This window comes from Siniperca chuatsi, linkage group LG13, assembly GCF_020085105.1.
Source record: "Siniperca chuatsi isolate FFG_IHB_CAS linkage group LG13, ASM2008510v1, whole genome shotgun sequence".
Lineage (NCBI taxonomy): Eukaryota > Metazoa > Chordata > Actinopteri > Centrarchiformes > Sinipercidae > Siniperca > Siniperca chuatsi.
Window position 1 is genome coordinate 6,817,435 of NC_058054.1, and position 18,617 is coordinate 6,836,051.

At 38.4% G+C, this 18,617-nt stretch overlaps 1 protein-coding gene across 1 annotated transcript; it reads right to left on the minus strand.

Moving 5' to 3' along the window:
- Positions 1–1,226: 1,226 nt before the first annotated feature.
- Positions 1,227–18,440, minus strand: ncstn (nicastrin). Its single transcript, XM_044220745.1, has 17 exons — positions 18,285–18,440; positions 16,643–16,744; positions 14,470–14,593; positions 13,842–13,963; positions 12,535–12,680; positions 11,384–11,528; positions 11,024–11,136; positions 9,439–9,591; positions 9,218–9,322; positions 8,485–8,562; positions 7,491–7,660; positions 7,271–7,373; positions 6,519–6,617; positions 5,684–5,771; positions 5,188–5,351; positions 4,336–4,548; positions 1,227–2,523 (listed from the first exon to the last, which is right to left on the minus strand). Exons 1-17 carry the CDS (start codon positions 18,340–18,342, stop codon positions 2,401–2,403), a joined length of 2,106 nt encoding a protein of 701 aa, XP_044076680.1. The 5' UTR covers positions 18,343–18,440; the 3' UTR covers positions 1,227–2,400.
- Positions 18,441–18,617: the final 177 nt, after the last annotated feature.

Here is an 18,617-nt window from a genome sequence, read left to right on the forward strand (position 1 = left end):
GTTTGTAAGGGTTAAAGGAAAAGGAGATTAAAGGTCTTTTTCAGCTGGTTCAATCTTACTAAATTTGTTCATATGATGACTTTGAGTTTCAAGACACTTGGACAACTTGATGTAGGACCAATTTTACACCTGAAATAAATATTAAAAAAAACTGTCCTTCCACAAAACTGGTATTTTCATAATATATACTATGATTTTCTTTACTTTGTCATTTTGTTTCCCCATGTTGTCATTCTACAATTGCTATTTCTGTCTACTCTGTGTGTAAGGCACCTGTCGCGTGTTGAACATATTGCAGAGGGAAATGTGTGATTTTTGGCTTTATAAATAAGATTTAGCTTTAATATAGATTTGTATAATCAGGCTGATTTCTCACTGTAAGAACAAACCCGAGAGACTTCAACAAAATGAAACCTCTTCAAAAACAGAATTTTAGATTGAAGAAAAAAAAGAAATTCATGGTATTTTTAGGGTTTTAAATAAGATCGGTGGTTCCCAAACTGGGGGTTGGGACCCTCCAAGGGTTCACAAGATAAATCTGAGCAGTCACAAGGTGATTAGCAGGATAACTGACTTATCTAATCTTTTCTGAAATACTGGATAGTTTTACCTCTTTGGCCTCAGAGAGTAGAACATTTCTCTGATGAACTGCTCACAACTCATTGACATCTTATGTTTAAGGGTTAAAAGGTCAAAAGGCTGAGAACCACTGGTTTAAATAACAAATAAATACATTTTTAGAGACTTTTTCTGGTTAGCAAACTGGGCTATCTCTGCATCATTTAGGTGCTACACTGAAGTGACAACTTGTGGATTGTTATGCGACTGTGGCACTCCAAAAACCCAAATATTTTCTATTTTATTTCTCATGCTGACACATTTCAGCAAACAAGCCTCCAGGAGAGCGCCACAAAAGTGATGAGTTTTGATGAAAATTTTATATTAGTGTTCCTCGTGGTAACAGAAGTTAGCACCTCCCCAACAAACCCTGTGGATGATCTATTATTCTCTCTAATAGGAGGATATCACTTTTGTGATAAAGGCTGGTTTGAACAAAATGTGTCAGCATAGAAATAAAATGGGGCCAGAGTATTTGATTAATAATATTTTTCTGTGTCTTTGGAGTGCCGCTATCCCAGTCCAGACACCCGTCATTTATAATAGTAAGCTCTTTAGGACAAAACATCAATTACATTTCAGCGGCCTGTCGACAATGAAAGAAAAACTGGAAAAGAAGCAATGTTTATTTCTTCACCAAGGCATCACAATTGGTCATTGATTCCAGCCATTAAATGAACATCCATCAGCAAAAAAAAAATGAAAACCTTGTGTGTTGTCACAATTTTCTGAAGTTATTAAAAGAAACCTTGTGGAAAAGGTACGAACCAAAGAAAAAAAAGAGTGCACAGCCAGAGTACCAGCGCATTTTCAGTGTCAAAAAACACAAGATTTTCTGACTGGATTTGACAATTTTTTGGCAGCTGATTGATATGAAGTAAAGTGTGTGTCAGCCACGCCAGACTCCTTGGGAAATTCTTCTTCTCCACACAAATATCACAATATGTGAAACTGCAGTGGGTATACAACTACATACACATGTATGTAGTTAAATGTGTACTGGGACTGAACAATATAAATATTTAGGATTGTTGTCAACTTCCCAGGACCTAGAACTTATCAAAATATTTCACCACACATTTCCAGATTTTGCAAAACCTTACATTTAAATTTTTACTAATTGTTCATTGACTCAAAAAGTGGTTTCTTATCATTACAACTGACTGATAAGTTAACTACATTGACAGAGAAGACAGCTACAGTATTGCACATACCATCGCAATCCTCATACAAAGTTCAACCACGCACACACACAATTGTTCGTACACACTGAATCATAGTCAATTGCTCACACACTCAAGTCACATTTACATATTCACAATCATACACACAAACTCAAAATAATGCTCAATGTTTAGTGCCTATCCCATGACACAGTAAACAAAACATTCTTTGACAATAAAAAGGGAAAACAAAAACCTAAAACAAAAACAAAAAAGGAATATAAACATCTTTTCCCCTGGCAAGGCCTGCTGGTGCCTGACCAGTGTTTTTCTGACCCTGTAAAGTCCAGATCCATCCAGGCCAATCCAGTCCAGTCCAGTCCTCATGTCACGCCTCACCCGAGTGAGTCCATAAACATGGTGTCGGTGTCGTTGTCGTCAAAAAAAAAAAATCCTCTGCTGCTGTGTCTAACCTGTCTTGTGTACCTACTCGTGTTGTGTTTTAAAGAAAAGAACCTGTCCATGTCTGGTTGGGATAGAAGTAGTAGTTGTAGTAGTAATAGTAGTAGTGGTGGTGGTGGTGGTGGTGGTCGTGGGCCTGCGTTGCCTCTGCGTGGGATCAGTAGGTGGCGTTTGCGGGCTCCCTCCCCGAGCTGAAGAGCATGTCGGCCTTCGAGCTGATGATGTACGTCAGCAGCAGGGATGTTATGAGCACACCGACACCCACGCCCAGCGTCAACATCTGGAGGAGTCAAAGGAACAACTTAGCCCTCGGAAAATTTACATGGAAAAGTTTAAAGGACTATACGGTGGGTTTGCACGTCACCGTTGACTAACATACCATTCACTGATTTCCTACCTTGTAGCTGCCACCCAGGCAGTTTCACCTAGCAAATTCTTATTTCTTTTTCTTTCATTAGCACAAAACACATTAACGGCAAAATTGTTAGCAAACAGTTGCCTATTTACACATCTAGCAGACAGAGCAACATTAGCATTTATTTGGAGTTGTGTTTTTGTCCACCTGATGAATTTAAGTCAAATATTTACTCTCCTTTTAGCTCTATTTTGGTCTCCACCGACACCTGAGGGAAACATCTGGCTCATTAGCTGCAAAATGTCACTACAAGTAACACACTTGACACATACTCCTTTGATACATTGTTAGGTTAAAAATATTACATTAGTGCACCTTTAAAGTCACTGAGTACACGGTCTCAAAAATTACATAGTGGCAGACAGCAATGCATGCTGCTACACTAAGATGAACAGGCTGAAAACAAATGCACCACTTTTCACCAGACTCAAATGTAATCCATTAGTTCAAAAGAAAGATGCTACAACCACATAAATTCTACACATTGTGGCTTTAAACGGCGACTTGACAGATATACCAGAGGTGGAGAGTTTTGATTAATTTCAGCATGATGTGAAAATGACCTTGCAGAGACTAGAAACCGTATTTGAGATCCATCACTGTCAGCATTAAGTCTGCTTTATTTTTGTTGTTTGAGTTCTTTTATTGCTGCGGTTTTGGAAACTCTACTTGTTAGTCTGACTGTGAAAAGCGCTGCATTCACACAAGTCAGAGGCCAAACAATAAGGAAACATGGACATTATGAAAAGGATAATGTAAATTGTCATTTGTTGCATAAAAAAAGTTTAGATTTTTGGCTGCCAATTTTCTCAGATGTCAGAGATTCCCACCAGCACTTTCTACCCCAACAAAGAGTCCTCAAAACATTCCTTGCTGTCCACCATCCATGTGATGCACATAAAAAATAAAGGGACAAGACACTCATTTATCAAGCAGGTATCAAGTCTCGGCAAGTTTATTTTCATATCCTGCTAAAATGAACAAAAACCAAAAGCTGCCTGGAAGGTAGGAACTCTCAATAGTAATGTAGAGTATAGACAATTTGCAGTTTATGGGCTAAACATGCACAACCCCTGGTACAGTCTTTTAATGTGAATAACAGATCAAATTTAAATCCCAGTATGCTTTCATACAAACCAACATTTAACACACTTAAAGCGAAAGTCTGCTTTTTTAATGCACCAATAGTAAAAAAAAAAAATTACATTTTGAGCCGAGCTATGCTAGGTCTGTTAAATGAGTACGGAAGGGAGCCTACTGGGAATATGCTGCTTTTATAATGTTTTTACTTTTCACAGTTTTAACCAGTTGCTGCTCTGTCGACAACCTGCTCTAGGAAAGTGTGTCGGCATCCCACTTGTGTGGGATATACATATATATACTTATTTAATTTCTTGAAGCAATCAGAAACCTTTAAACATTCACAATCTGATGGCCTACTTTGTGTTTCAGGAGAAACACAAGCCTCACAGTCACCATGAGTCATTGTCTATAAAACCACATAATATTGGTTTTAGTTTATAACTTCTCACTTTAAAATCCAGACTTCCCTCAGTATGTGAATAAGCAACACTCCTTTATGGGAGGAAAACACAGGAAATTCCCAATACATAAGTGTGAGTTAAATCTCTGTTATGCGAGTTATCTTTGACTCTGAGGAGTGAAGGGCAAGCTTACCTCCAGTTCGTGACTCGCCACCAGGAATATGCGTCCTTTTATGGTCTTCCACCTGGATTCTGTCCATGTCGAATAGTCTTTGGAGGTGTACTCCCGCAGTTCAAAGGCTGGGGACAGCGCTTTGGAGAGACGGACTGTGGAGCGTACGCAGAAACCCTCCCTCTCAGTACTGTTGGGAGGCGCCGCGCCTTGAACCCACAAGTAATAGTACATCTGAAGGAGGAAGCAAAGGGTGGTGGAGGGGGGAAATAAATATATTATTTCTTTTTAAAATGAGTGGAACATGTGTCAAAGGCGTGCAGATGTTGCAGTTCATACTTAATACCAGCAAAGGGGAATATAATTCATAACGTACCTTTATTCTACATTTATCCAGTATATTTGTATTTTTATTTTATTATATATATAAATAAAAATTATCAACAATTCAAAAAAACACTTTCTCTTCATTTATTTCTTGTGTTGTCCACACACATTTTTATATACTGCCAGTTTTGAGTTTAGCTACTAACATTTGATAACATGATAACTCGATTAATTTGGATTTTCGACTGTGTGTCCAAGAAACTTTTTTTCATAGAATATTGAAAAAATAATTGGTTGATAAAATAACTGATTCATCGATAATGAAAATAATCTTTAATTGCAGTCGTAAATGTTTCAGTTTTTTCTTAACTATATATTCTTTCTGCCTTTCCTTTATTCAAGTTGGTTCATAAAACGAGATGAAATAAGAGATTCGAGTTACATTCTTGACCTTTTGTTTTTTTCCTTGATATTATTTGTCTCAGATTAAATAACCACAATAAAATCTAAGTAAATGAATAAAAGGAAGACAGCTATAGGTCTTACATGTTTGCTCTCTTTGTCCTTCTCATCCTCTCTCTGGTTCTGGCAGTTGTCCTGGGTGATGTTGGTGGTGCTACCAGTCAGGTTAGCCAGCAGGTACTGGACCAGAATGGTCGGTTCGCTGGGTTGCTGGGCCACGCTGACATAGAAGTTTGTGGGCCTATTAGCTGAGACAGAAGAAATCAAGTTTTGTGTCTGGAAATAATCAAAAATGTCACCTCTGGACACGCATACGCCCCCTGCTGATCTCCACAGCTCTATCCCCATCTCAGTTCAATAATGATAAAAGGGTAGCTGACTGCCCATTTGGCTCTTTTAATAAAAGCAAGCAAGAGTAAATATATAAAATTACAATATTCATAATTTCTTAGCTTTAAAATAAAACATATTCAAGACAGTCTCTATAATTAACATTCTATTAATAGCAATTATTTTCCACCTTTGTATCAGTCTAGAAAATTTAAAATAAAAACAAGGATTATCTTGTTTGCCAACTTACTCAGATGGCTCATGAGGTCAGAGGGGACTAGTTGCTGGAACCAGGAGTTATTTGACCGAACAAGGAAACCGTACAGCATTCGGGTCACCTGAGGGAGGGAAAACCGTTAAACAGAGACAGTCACTTCTGCTCAGTTGCAAAATAAAAGACACACCAAGAAAAATGAGTCACTGGTAAGAAATCTATCCAGAAAGGCACCAGCAAAAACCCTTGTTCATCTTTGAATTTATGATAATACAAATTATTTAAATGCACATTTCAAGAGACAGAACAAACTGGTACTAAATAATGCAAAATGTAAAGGAAGAAAACAAAAACAAACATTAGGAGAAAAAAGAAAGTCAGTGTGTAACATGCAGGAAAGGTGAGGGTTTGAGAAACCTCAACACTAAAATCAGGGTGTCTGCAAGTTAATCAACTCCTACTGTAAATACAAAACATTTTTGAGAATGAAAATGTAAAATGAATACCAATGTCATTGCAAGAAAATGAAAGTAATTTTTGATACTGTATATCGGAGGATAATCTGCACTACTGGCTTGGATTCTCACCACAAGTTTATGAAGAAACAGAAATATTTTTAAGACCTCTACAACTTAAATTCAGATATAAAAACACCACTTTTACAGCATTCAAGACCTTGACTTTGGATAACTTGGACAACTCCAGACATATTAAGACTTTTCGCAATCTTGCAAACATTCACCTACAGCTGAGTAGAGCGGAAGAGAGAGAGAGAGAAAAGGTGGAGCTGAGAAGAGACAGATATAAAGGAATAATGAACTTGTAGATAAAACAGCTGGATAGTTTGAAACATATTCAATAAAAGTCTTACTATTTGAGGGTCTGCGTTAATGCTGCTCAGCTGGGTTTCTGCTCCTCCTGCCTGCATGTACAGAGCCCGGGCCACCATGGTGGCCACCTCAGCCAGAGCCTGAAAGATGCACGAAGAGAAATGCAGAAAATCTCAATTAGTTGCTTCCCAACAACATCTGCACGAAATTCGCAACAGTAAAAATTAAATAGTAGTATCGTAAAGACAGCTTAAATATTGTCAGACAAGTTTACACTTTCAAAATTTGAATGTAGAAAAAGTCCAATAAGAACGGACTGAGCAGTTGGCAAACAATGAGAAGGCGTTTGGATGATGACACAACTACCTGCTGCTCACAACTCCCAAACATAGAGGACAACTATTTGAAGCAGGTGTTATAGATAAAATGAATAATACAATTTTTGAGAATGTAGAATGACTCTGCAACAACATGGCCTATTACTTACATCCAATTTACTGTATTTTTAAACTGGGATGTTTCCCAGTTTCTCTTTAACCGTTTAAAATCAAACAGCTGCTATTACTTTTCAGACTGAAAACCAGAAGCAAAAGAAAGACAAACGACAGACCTGCAAGTGACTCATCCATCTAATCAGATATAGAAGGGTTCATGTTGATATCAGAGCAAAGAGGATAACTTTCAAACATCTCTCTACTTGAAATTACATCTGTCCGATCACAGTGAGTGCAGCAGAAGTTGTGGCTTTGCAAAGCTAATGTCAGAGCACATGAATATGGTGGATAAACAATACCTTAGCAGTGTCAGTGACGAACTCTAGCTGCTCCTCTGGCGTCAGGTTTGGTGGGTAAGATATGTTCAGGTATTCTGCATTATCGTACATACTCTCATAGAACCTGCACACAGAACAGAAAAATAAATTAACAAAACAAGCCAATTTCTTCAGATCACATGATTATAATGAAATGTAATAGTGTGTAATAATAGCGTGTTTTAAAGAAACCCTGAATCACCTATTGGTGAAAGCAGACTGGTGATCCTCAATAACAACACCAGGGATTTGCCGAGCTCGCAGGAAACGCTGGAAGGACGAGGGTGGGAGTGGCTGACTGAAATTTGGCTCTTCCACTGAGACGCTTAAATTTGTGGCAGCCGAGTCCAAGTTTTTAATGAGCTTCTTCACCTGAAACAAAACATTGAAGGGAATGTCAATAAATGAATGTTATACATACAATAATACACTCTTTTCTGCTTTTATAGTTTCCTCTTTTATATCCAAGTTTGCTCTTAAAAGGTAATCAAATATTTAAATTCGTAGTGGGTTTTACAGTTAATCATCTGAAATCTGTGAATCACAATCTGAAAATACCATTTTACTATTTTGCATTTATATGCATTTTACTATGTATATTCATAGTATTTATATAGCAATAGTGCTGTAAAAGATCATTTCCATTTGGTTCCACATATGTTCCTGTTTTAGTTGTAAATATTTTTTCAAAGCTATTTCTTTCATAAGAAATACAATTTTAATTTTGTAATATATTTCAACTTAAGTATCCTCATTAGGTTACTTAATTTAGTTTCAACAATACACTTTTGTATTTACTATTTCTATATGGTGAATACAGTACCTCTAGTTTTATTTTCATGCTTCTTATTCTTTATATATATATATATATATATATATATATATATATATATATATATATATATATACACACACACACACACACACACACACACTCTAGTTTTAGTTAATCTGTCTAATCTATACATCTGTTTGCACATCCGATTGTGACACTCAGTTTCCCTGTGTGGGATCAATAAAGTTTATCTCATCTTATGAATCATTGCAAACTTAAGCACTAAACCTCTTTAAGGTATATTCAGATACATTATGCTATCAATTTTAATTTTCTCCCGTAGGGATCATTGTGCATGTCTTGTGGTGGTGGTGGAGTAATGTTTAATAGAGGAAGCTCTTAAATATACATGGATACAAACCTCATCATTGACACTGCTGTTCTTCCTAGACACAGGATCAGAGTGAAGCCACAGCCTGGAGTCTGCACGAAGTCCCACCTATGGTGAACAAATTCAACATACTGATATACTACAAACACATAAACATAACTTACATCTTAGTAACAAGCAAAAAGGTATATAAAAATGTCAAGCACATATTCTTTACTGATTTTGTTCACAATGGTAATGTAAAAGGTGCATCCACAATTATTTTGGCATCAGCGTGCGTAACATACCTTTGAGAAATCAGTGTTTTGCCCCTATATACAGATTATTTTAAAATGTAGTAATTTAATAACATGAGATTTTTTTACAATTAAGTATGGTTTCATGAGTCATGGTTTAAAGTCATTCATTTAATCTATTAAATTGTTTAAAGTAGGGTTGGGTATCAGACCTTAATACTTTTTTGAAACAACCAAATTGTGTCCACTGAGTATCAAAAGTTAGCTGGTCAGATTAGTAGTCTTTGCTCTGATAGATTCTACTTTAAATCATAATTTTTCCTATTTTAGACTACATCGTTTCGGTATCCGTACTGAAACTCGAGTATAGTATTGCTGCTAGTATTGAAACATTTCAAGCAATACCTTGTATTGCATTTAAGTTTTGTTTTTTAAACATCTCTAAGTATTCCCTTAAAATCTGGTAGTCTGTGCAGGTTGATACATACAGAACGCAGAAGGTTACTGGAAAAGACTACAATACACACCTGTCCAATCTCCAGTACTGAGTGAACATTGTCCAAGTCCACGGCAAACTGATTGTTCTGCATATCATACACCATCCTCGAACTGCCAATGTAGTCAAAGGTTTCCTGGAGTCAAACAGTCAAAACAAATGTATAAAGAACATGAGTAAGACAAGTACAACATTCAATTTGGCATATTCGTCAAGCACAATGGTGCATACAGTGGTGTGGAAGCAACTGACCCCTTGAAAGAAGGTGTAGAGGATGGTGCGGTTAGGTTGGGCCTCCTGGGTGACATTTCGCAGAGCATGAGCGGTCGCCAGCAGAGTGACAAACCCAGACACTCCACTCTCTGCTCCTGGAGCAACGTCAAAGAAAAAAGACCTGCTGTCCAACTGCAGAGAGAAGTGGAGAGCAGAGCCATCAAACAGAGATCGTATCTAGGCAAGTAGATCAGTTCAACTTGCCATGACCTATTTTTATAGTACCATAAATCAAAATGTCGCCTCAAACTATGAGGAAATACAGCTGCTTGTCTTTTGGTTTACCTACAGTGTAATGCATTTCTGTTAAGTAAACTTCTGTACAGCAGGGCTGCAACTAATGATTATTTTTTATCATCAAGGGATCTGCTTATTATTTTCTCAATTAACTGATTAATCATTTAGTTAATGGTTGAGTTAAGTTAAGTTAAATTTCCTAAACCCCAAGTTAAATTATTCAAATGTCTTGATTTGTCTGACCAACGGCCTAAAACCTAAAGATATCCAATTTACAATGACGTAAAATTGAGAAAATCCTCACATTAGAGAAGCTAGAAACAAAGAATTTTTGCTTAAAAATGAATCAGAATAGTCTTGAATTAATTTATTGTTGACCAACTAATGAATTAACTGACTAATAGTTTCAGCTGTAGTGCACGTCTCCATTTTAGTTACTTAGCACTACAATGACATGTTTGAACACACAATATGTAAGAAATAATGTGTGTCGCGATATGGGAAAATAATAAAAGAGAGCAAGGTGAAGAACAGCATGGTACTTATCAAACTTCCTTTGCCTAACATAGTAAGGTTTGGTTTAACCATTAGGTAAATAAAGGGGAACTCCACTGATTTTACACATAAAAAAGGTCAATATCCCTGTCATGGAGAGTACTACTCAGACTGTAAAAAAGCACTTGTACAATGTGTTCTGTGGCTCTGGAGGATTTTTTAATCTTTTAGTCTGAGAAGTTGCTATTAGTTGCATTGTGGGAAATGTAGGATGCAGGACTTTTTGACCACTCTTTAAAATCTCTCTCTTGCAAGTCCCCCAGCTTCATGGAAGTGCATTACTAAATCACTGGTACTCCGGCCATCAATGCAGTTTGAAGTATCAGTATTGTTACTATAGTTACTTACAATCTAATACATGCTACCATGAGCATAAATTAGACAGATGATTAATGGTGACTTCCCAGCCAGTCAGAAACAAGTATTTCTGTGGTATGACCTGTATTCTGTCCCCAGCAGTTAGTTTCAGTTGAACATTTACACGGGAAGCAAAGCACAGAAACACTGCCAGTAACATGGCCTGTAACTGTAACATCACATGACATATTACAAAGCAGGACTTATCTTGGACTTGGCTTTTATACTGGAAAACTATCAAGTGAGTGAGATCACTGCAGATACTGGCTGAAGAAATTTCAACAGTTTTTATGAACTCACATGGGCATGCTAATAACTAACAAATGTTGTACTGGATGGAAATACCGGTATAGGCATGTTTTATTACTTTTGCTTAAACTTAGCAGAAGAAGAAGAACTCTTTCCTGTAACTCACCCTGGCTGCTGCTATGACCACACTCTCCCACATCTTGTGGCCCTTGGCTGTGTTGTTGAGAGGCTTGGTGGAGGCCCAAACATTAAAGTCACCCAATGGGTCACAAACCATCTCTAAAGGGAGACACAGAACAGGAACCAATATGGTTAGAACTGGTCCAAAAAAATAGTATAACCATTGACTATTTTCTTGTATTTAAATTAATTTTCTTTCAAAGTTGTGTAGCCTTTAAAAAAATGGCAGAAAAATAAATTAAGTAGAAAAATAAATTGCTGTATCTATTGCAATTCATATCACACCTTGAATAGTAAGCAAAAAAGTAAACTTTCTGTGTATTGATATTTATTCATGTGTAAATACCTGGACTGATGCTGAAGTTGATATCATTTCTCCTCATGCAGGTGGCCGTGTCGGTGACGGCTGACATGTGGGAGTAGAGCTGCATGGCGCACAGCGGGTACTGAGGAGTGCTGCCGTTCGCGGCACGGTTGTGGTCCAAGTAACACTGCAAATGAAGAAAAGCATTCACATATGAAATGTCTTGGCGTGTGGGTTTGCTTTTACAGACACAGAAACCACAATAATGTTATAGTATTTTAACGAATCTCAAATTGTTTTCAATCCTTAGAACAAGTACGAATGTATACAATTGGGTCTGGTGCTCTTGCTCAGGGGCACATTGGCAGGTTTGGGCACAGTAATACTCTTAATTACCAATTCTGGGACTAAATTTATCACTTTGACACAGTACTGCTGGGGATCAAACCTGAAACCGTTGGTTCACAGAACAGTTTCCCTCGTCTCCCCTGCCTTTTATCTGAGACAGGGAGCAACCACAAAGTTTTAAACTAAAACAAATAAACCGTAACATGAATACAGCCTCTGGTCATTAAAATGTTTCAGAAAACACAAAAAGTCACAAACAGGCCACTTTAAATCTGACGTCCGTCATTATCAGTGAGCTGAAACTGAAAGCTGAGATAAAACAGAACTGAAAGTCGAAGATCATGTTGAGCTCAGCGGCTCAGCAAACTTAGCTCTATTCTGTGAAAACATGAAGCCTGCTGAGGAGGAGAACCATATGCACACTTGCACTGCATCAGAAGAGTATATTTAAAACTTATGTAATATGACCTGTCTGTTTTTGTCACATACAATGGGGGAAAAGCAGCTAATGAGTTGTGGGTTCTGACAAATCGTCTCAACATAATGTGCCACAGCATGTTGCCTATGATCTCAAGTGCTGCTGAAACAGCTTTATTGGCATCATTCCTAATCTCACCCTCGACTGGGACAAGTTCAGATCAGATTTAATTGCAACTATGTTTTGTAAAGGGTTCCTATTCAACAGAACCAGAGGCAACTGGAAAACACTTAGGCAGCCATTTTGTGCAGTGACAACAAAGTTGAACAATGCAGTAACTGTAAGTACAAAGTGATTTTATAAAATGGGATTAACAGACAAAACATCAGCTTCTGTTGCAAACTTCACTTGATTCCTGTCATATTACCTGCCGTATGACCTGAGTGTCATTGTCGTCTTTCAGAGAGAAGATGGGAAAGTCAAACTCTTCATAGGACAAACCGTTTCCCAAAGGGTTCCACACTGTCACATTACAATGGGCCAAGGCTGGATCGTAGTTCTCTGAATACACGCCTGAGGGAAAAACATAGAGTGAATGTCAGCAGCTGTAACACTACAGCAGTCACTCATGAGGCGTGTACTGCATGAGCAGATTTCTTGAAAGTATTGTGTTGGTACCTTGATTTCTACAAGTGAGCCATATGAAAAATGTAATCAATTATCAACATGACTGATATGCATCTAAAGAGTCTATAAGAAGTATTCACCCCATCCCCTGGGCTTAATATTTTAGTCTTTGGCATTAAAATTACTTTTTTTCTGTTGATCAATGTCAATACAGCCTATAGAGTTGCGAAGTAGTACCCGAAGTAAAAGTCCCATTTCTCCATAAACAATGTTAGGTAACTCATAGTTGGAGCACTTCAACGGCTTGGATGGCCATGAAATTCTCCCGGTTAAATCGTCACTACAAAAGATTAACAACCGCATTAGAAAATACCTGGTTCTTTGAAAAAAAAGTCGAAGGTCGAAGCCAGTGTACATTAAAAACTCCAACTCCCAAGGTGCAACAGCGGGTGAAAGCTCAAGATTATAGTGTTGAGAAAACGGAGTACATTTTGGATTATTTCAGCAGCTTGTTTTATTCACAAATTCAATGACAAAGCATTTTGAATATGCTACAGCTCTGATTCGCACCTCTGATTGACTACTTCTTCAGAAACTAAGTTGGAATAATTAAAACTGATAGTGAGTACATAAATCTGTAGCATTGAACATTAAATCATTAAAAGAACATTTTAAATGGGAATACAGAATGGGGGGAAAAACCTTCCAGAACCAGCAACTCGTTCCCACTTTGCAACTCTATTTACATCCACTCTGATTTAACATTGTAAAATAACAAAACACGAATGAATTAGCTTTTTAAAATCATTGTACTATGACCTTCTGCATTGTGTGCCTGAAGCTAGTCTTGTGCAGTCAAAAAATACCTCTGGTCACACAAGCAGCCTTAAATTTATGGTATCTCTGTGGCATTTCACAAAAAAATATAAAGTGATGAGACATTAAATCTGTGCTGTAAGGTCAAACATAGCTATATGATGAGTGACTGAACCAACTACAGCTTGTAATTTCATGAGCTGTGCCCTCTAAGGATCGTAAAACTACAATTCATTTCTGTAACCGGTGTAATATTGAGGGACAAGCCTTAACAGGCAAACCCCCACCCACCTGTATTCTCGTTGGGACAGGTGGTGTGTGGAGAGAAGCCCTCAGGCGGGTTTTTGTTTGGCGCCACAACAGCAACGCCAGCCACCCTGCTGGAGCCATTCTTCAACTTCATCATGATGGATCTGGCGGGCAGACAGTCGGCACGGGGCAGTGGAAACGATACGGGTACAAATGCAGGTCAGACATGGGTTTGAAATGTGGTTCAAGTTTCTTTCCTCAGGGTTAGACAAGTAGAATATGCCAAATTAACACTAAAGTACCTTTCTATTACTGACAGCTTATGACTGATGGGTTTTACTGCCATATCCTGATGTTATAACTTCTCCCCCATCTTGTTCTCTAAATAGAAAACATTTAATGGTCTTAATGAACTACTGACACTTATATTCACTATTATTTAATCCATTGACTATTTTCTATTGATTAAAACACGTGTGTTTGATAAAAAAACAACAAAACAAAATGTCTGGTTAATTAAGAAAGAAGATGAGAAGACAAAACGTGAGATTTAAGGAGCCAGTATACTCCATCAGAACTGCCTGTTGGACGGTCGAATAGGTTTGCAAAAAAAAAAAAAAAAAAAAAAAAAAAAAAACTCCCTCTGCAGGGTGAGACGTGTTAACTGTACCTGGTAAAGAGCTGGGTCTCCAGGATAACCAGATAAGGAGGATTGGGACCAGAGCGCAGGACCCAGTCCAGGTTTTCCTCCGACTCGAGCACATGGAGCACACCCACATTACCCGACAAAGAGGCTGAAATCCAAGAGGAAATTAAATATCAGTATATGTGATATGAGGTCCACACGTTCTGGGATTAAACAATTTGATGCAGCAAAGACAAAATTGCTGCCGATAGGGCTTTTGTAGTGTGACAGTTTACACTACATCCTAACAGCTTTTGTTAATCAGATATCACAGAAAATGCCTGGTTTATCTGCAACTTGTGTGCTTTGATCTTCTTTGGAAATTCATTTCTGACCCTCAAAGCCACAGAATTGATTTGTAGGCTTCTACAGTGCATCCGGAAAGTATTCACAGCGCTTCACTTGATCCACATTTTGTTATGTTACAGCCTTATTCCAAAATGGATTAAATTCATTATTTTCCTCAAATTTCTCCAAACAATACCCCATAATGACAACGTGAAAGAAGTGTGTTTGAAATCTTTTTTATTTGTTATAAATTTCAAACGGGAGATTTTTCTTTTTAAATAAATTAAAAAAATAAAATAAAATCACATGTACATAAGTATTCACAGCCTTTGCTCAATACTTTGTTGAAGCACCTTTGGCACCAATTACAGCCTCAAGTCTTTGAGTATGATGCTACAAGCTTGGCACACCTATTTTTAGGCAGCTTCTCCCATTCTTCTTTGCAGGACCTCTCAAGCTCCATCAGGTTGGATGGGGAGCGTCGGTGCACAGCCATTTTCAGATCTCTTCAGAGATGTTCAGTCGGGTTCAAGTCTGGGCTCTGGCTGGGCCACTCAAGGACACTCAGAGTTGTCCCGTAGCCACTCCTTTGTTATCTTGGCTGTGTGCTTAGGGTCGTTGTCCTGTCCTGGAAGATGAACCATCGCCCCAGTCTGAGGTCCAGAGCGCTCTGGAGCAGGTTTTAATCAAAGATATCTCTGTCCATTGCTGCATTCATCTTTCCCTCGATCCCGACTAGTCTCCCAGTTCCTGCCGCTGAAAAACATCCCCACAGCGTGATGCTACCACCAACATGCTTCACTGTAGGGATGTATTGACCAAGTGATGAGCGGTGCCTGGTTTCCTCCAGACATGACGCATGCCATTCAGGCCAGAGAGTTCAATCTTTGTTTCATTAGACCAGAGAATTGCATTTCTCATGGTCAGAGTCCTTCAGGTGCCCTTTGGCAAACTCCAAGCGGGCTGTCATGTGCCTTTTACTGAGGAGTGGTTTCCATCTGGCCCCTCTACCACACAGGCCTGAGTGCTGAGAAGATGGTTGTTCTTCTGGAAGATTCTCCTCTCTCCACAGAGAAACGCTGGAGCTCTGTCAGAGTGACCATTGGTCAACATCTTGGTCACCTCCCTGACTAAGGCCAGTCTCCCCCGATCGCTCAGTTTGGCCTTGCGGCCAGCTCTAGGAAGAGTCCTGGTGGTTCCAAACTTCTTCCTTTTATGAATGATGGAGGCCACTGTGCTCACTGGGACCTTCAATGCTGCAGAAATGTTTCTGAACCCTTCCCCAGATCTGTGCCTCGATACAATCCTGTCTCGGAGGTCTCTGACATGCACAGTTAACTGTGGGGCCTTATATAGACAGGTGTGTGCCTTTCCAAATCACGTCCAATCAACTGAATTTACCACAGGTCGACTCCAGTCAAGTTGTAGAAACATCTCAAGTATGTTCAGTGGAAACAGGATGCACCTGAGCTCAATTTTGAGTGTCATGTAAAAGGCTGTGAATACTTATGTACATGTGATTTTTTCTTTTTTTTTTTATCTTTGTCACGTTGTCATTATGGGGTATTGTTTGTAGAATTTTGAGGAAAATAATGAATTTAATCCATTTTGGAATAAGGCTGTAACATAACAAAATGTGGATCATGTGAAGCGCTGTGAATACTTTCCGGATGCACTGTAAGCTTGAACTGCCTGGAGCAACCACACAGAAATTTTACTACAAAAACGTAAATGAAAGACACTCAGAGACCAGAAGGACACACACTGTGGAAACTGTAACAAGTATTTTTACTCGTCATGAGTGTCCCAGATACACCTTGGATTCTCGTGACAAGTACTAAGCATCACATTAATCTATTGCTTTACTCACACTGGCAGCCTATTTGATGTGTTGCATTGAGCAGTCGCACACACGGGACAGTGTAATTAAGATGCACATAAATCTTCTTTTCCACTGAGTTACAGCTGACACCTGCAAGGGAAAAAGCACTTTAACAACTGCACAAGGAGAGCAATATGACATCAGGACATAGCTTTTACCAAGACTGCATAATAAAGAAAGAAACCCAGAATTTATGTCACAAATGAGTGAGTTTTAATTCTTCAGAGAACCTAAAATGAAAGTTACATTCTTTATCTCTCACACACAGCACATACACAGTACTAATTTTATACTCGAGACCAGCTGACAGAATCAGATGTGGCAGTTAAGACCTACACTCAATAATATACTTACCAGTATACTTACTTAATATACTTGGCAGTATATTAGGTACACCTAGCTAAAACTAATGCAGGCTAATACAACAGACCTGCAATAAATCCTACCTTTATGAAGATTATAATGTTCATTTTTTGTTGAAACAACTTTATAGTCATTTTGGAGGATGCAGTTTTGTGGTGCTGTTGAACTGTACCGCAATATACAGAGAGGTGTTTCTGTTATTTAGCCTACCCTCACTGATGTATATGGGGTGAACAAAATAATAGAAATACTGGTCAGTCCCCTGAAATTTGGGTTTTAAATATTTTTATTATGTAATTTTAAATGTTGTCACTCTTGGTTTTTTGTCTATCTGGGACCAAGTCTGAAATAAGTGGTCTTGCATGTTAGCCCTTGGATTAAATCGATTTTGCATAAATACTCTTACATACAGTCAGATGACCTTTTATCTTGTCTGAAGATAAAATCTGTCAGATCCTTTCAAAATGGTGGCAATTTAATTCAGACAAATACATTTACTTTCTATACCATGAGTCAGTGCTCACTGCTTGCACTCCTTACAGACACTGTCATAACTTTCATCCAACAGGCAGAGGTTTGTTTTTTTTGGCTGGGTTCACCTGTTGGCCCCACAGCCTTTTCCACTAACGTTACAGCACTCACGAGTAACAGCAGTAACGTTAATGTAAACTTAAAAACCGTTTTAATTCACACAAAGTGCTATTTTGGTGAGTCACCTGTACACCGAATTTACCAGGGCACCCTAAAGATTTGAAAGTGACTTCATTTGTGCTTTAGGTTGCTTTGTGCGTTTTGTGACAAGCAAATCAACATTGGACGACAAAACATTTAATGTAATTTGGCATGACGTTCTAGCACTTAATCCCTCGAGCTCCGGGCGGCTACAACGGGGGAATCACGAGCAGTCACGCTGATGCTGAGTTGCTCATATCAAGAGGGCAGACCCAATCTGTGACTGGCTCAGAGAAAAGTCTTCAAAAACATTTAATAAAGACTGGTATGAGATTATTTCTGAACTTCCAGTTGATGGAAATGGGTAAAAAATTGTTGCAACGCTGAACCCCATTGTGAAACCTGTATTAAAAGAACCTGGCAATGGAGATTAAAGCTAAACAGGGCAGTTTTTGCTAACGCTGACTAGCCTAGCATTCGGCTAGCTCCGAGTACAAAGAAGCCCATCAAGCTAACCGCCCGATACAGCAACACACTCACGCTCATTAACACATACGTGGACATGCAAATTCAATATTGTTATAATGCAACTTACCGATGAAAAACCACCAAACTAGCAAATTAACAATCCATTTGTTCGACAGCAAATCCATCTTCCTGGTTTGAAAAGCAGAACACTACAGTAAGTGTTGACATGGAAAACGTCCGGGTTCCGCTGTTTGGTTCCGGCCCCGTAAAAAGGGGGTGGACTCAGTCAAAATGGCAGCTCTGAATCTCTGCGACGGGACTAATCATATTTTTCTGTATTTAAAAAAAAAAAGCTTCCAGTCAGGTTAAACATGGAGTGAGTCAACTCTGTACTCACTTTACATCCGTGATGACTCAACCCCGTGGTGCACTTTAGACATCCCTTTAACTACTTTTATAT

Excerpts from the sequence above, each read along its gene's own strand:
- ncstn (XM_044220745.1), bottom strand. The coding sequence starts at position 18,342 with ATGGATTTGCTGTCGAACAAATGGATTGTTAATTTGCTAGTTTGGTGG. Across the intron at positions 11,529-12,534 it reads ACACTCAGGTCATACGGCAG|TGTTACTTGGACCACAACCG; the intron begins GTAATATGACAG and ends CTTCATTTGCAG. Across the intron at positions 8,563-9,217 it reads CAGTACTGGAGATTGGACAG|GTGGGACTTCGTGCAGACTC; the intron begins GTGTGTATTGTA and ends TGTTCACCATAG.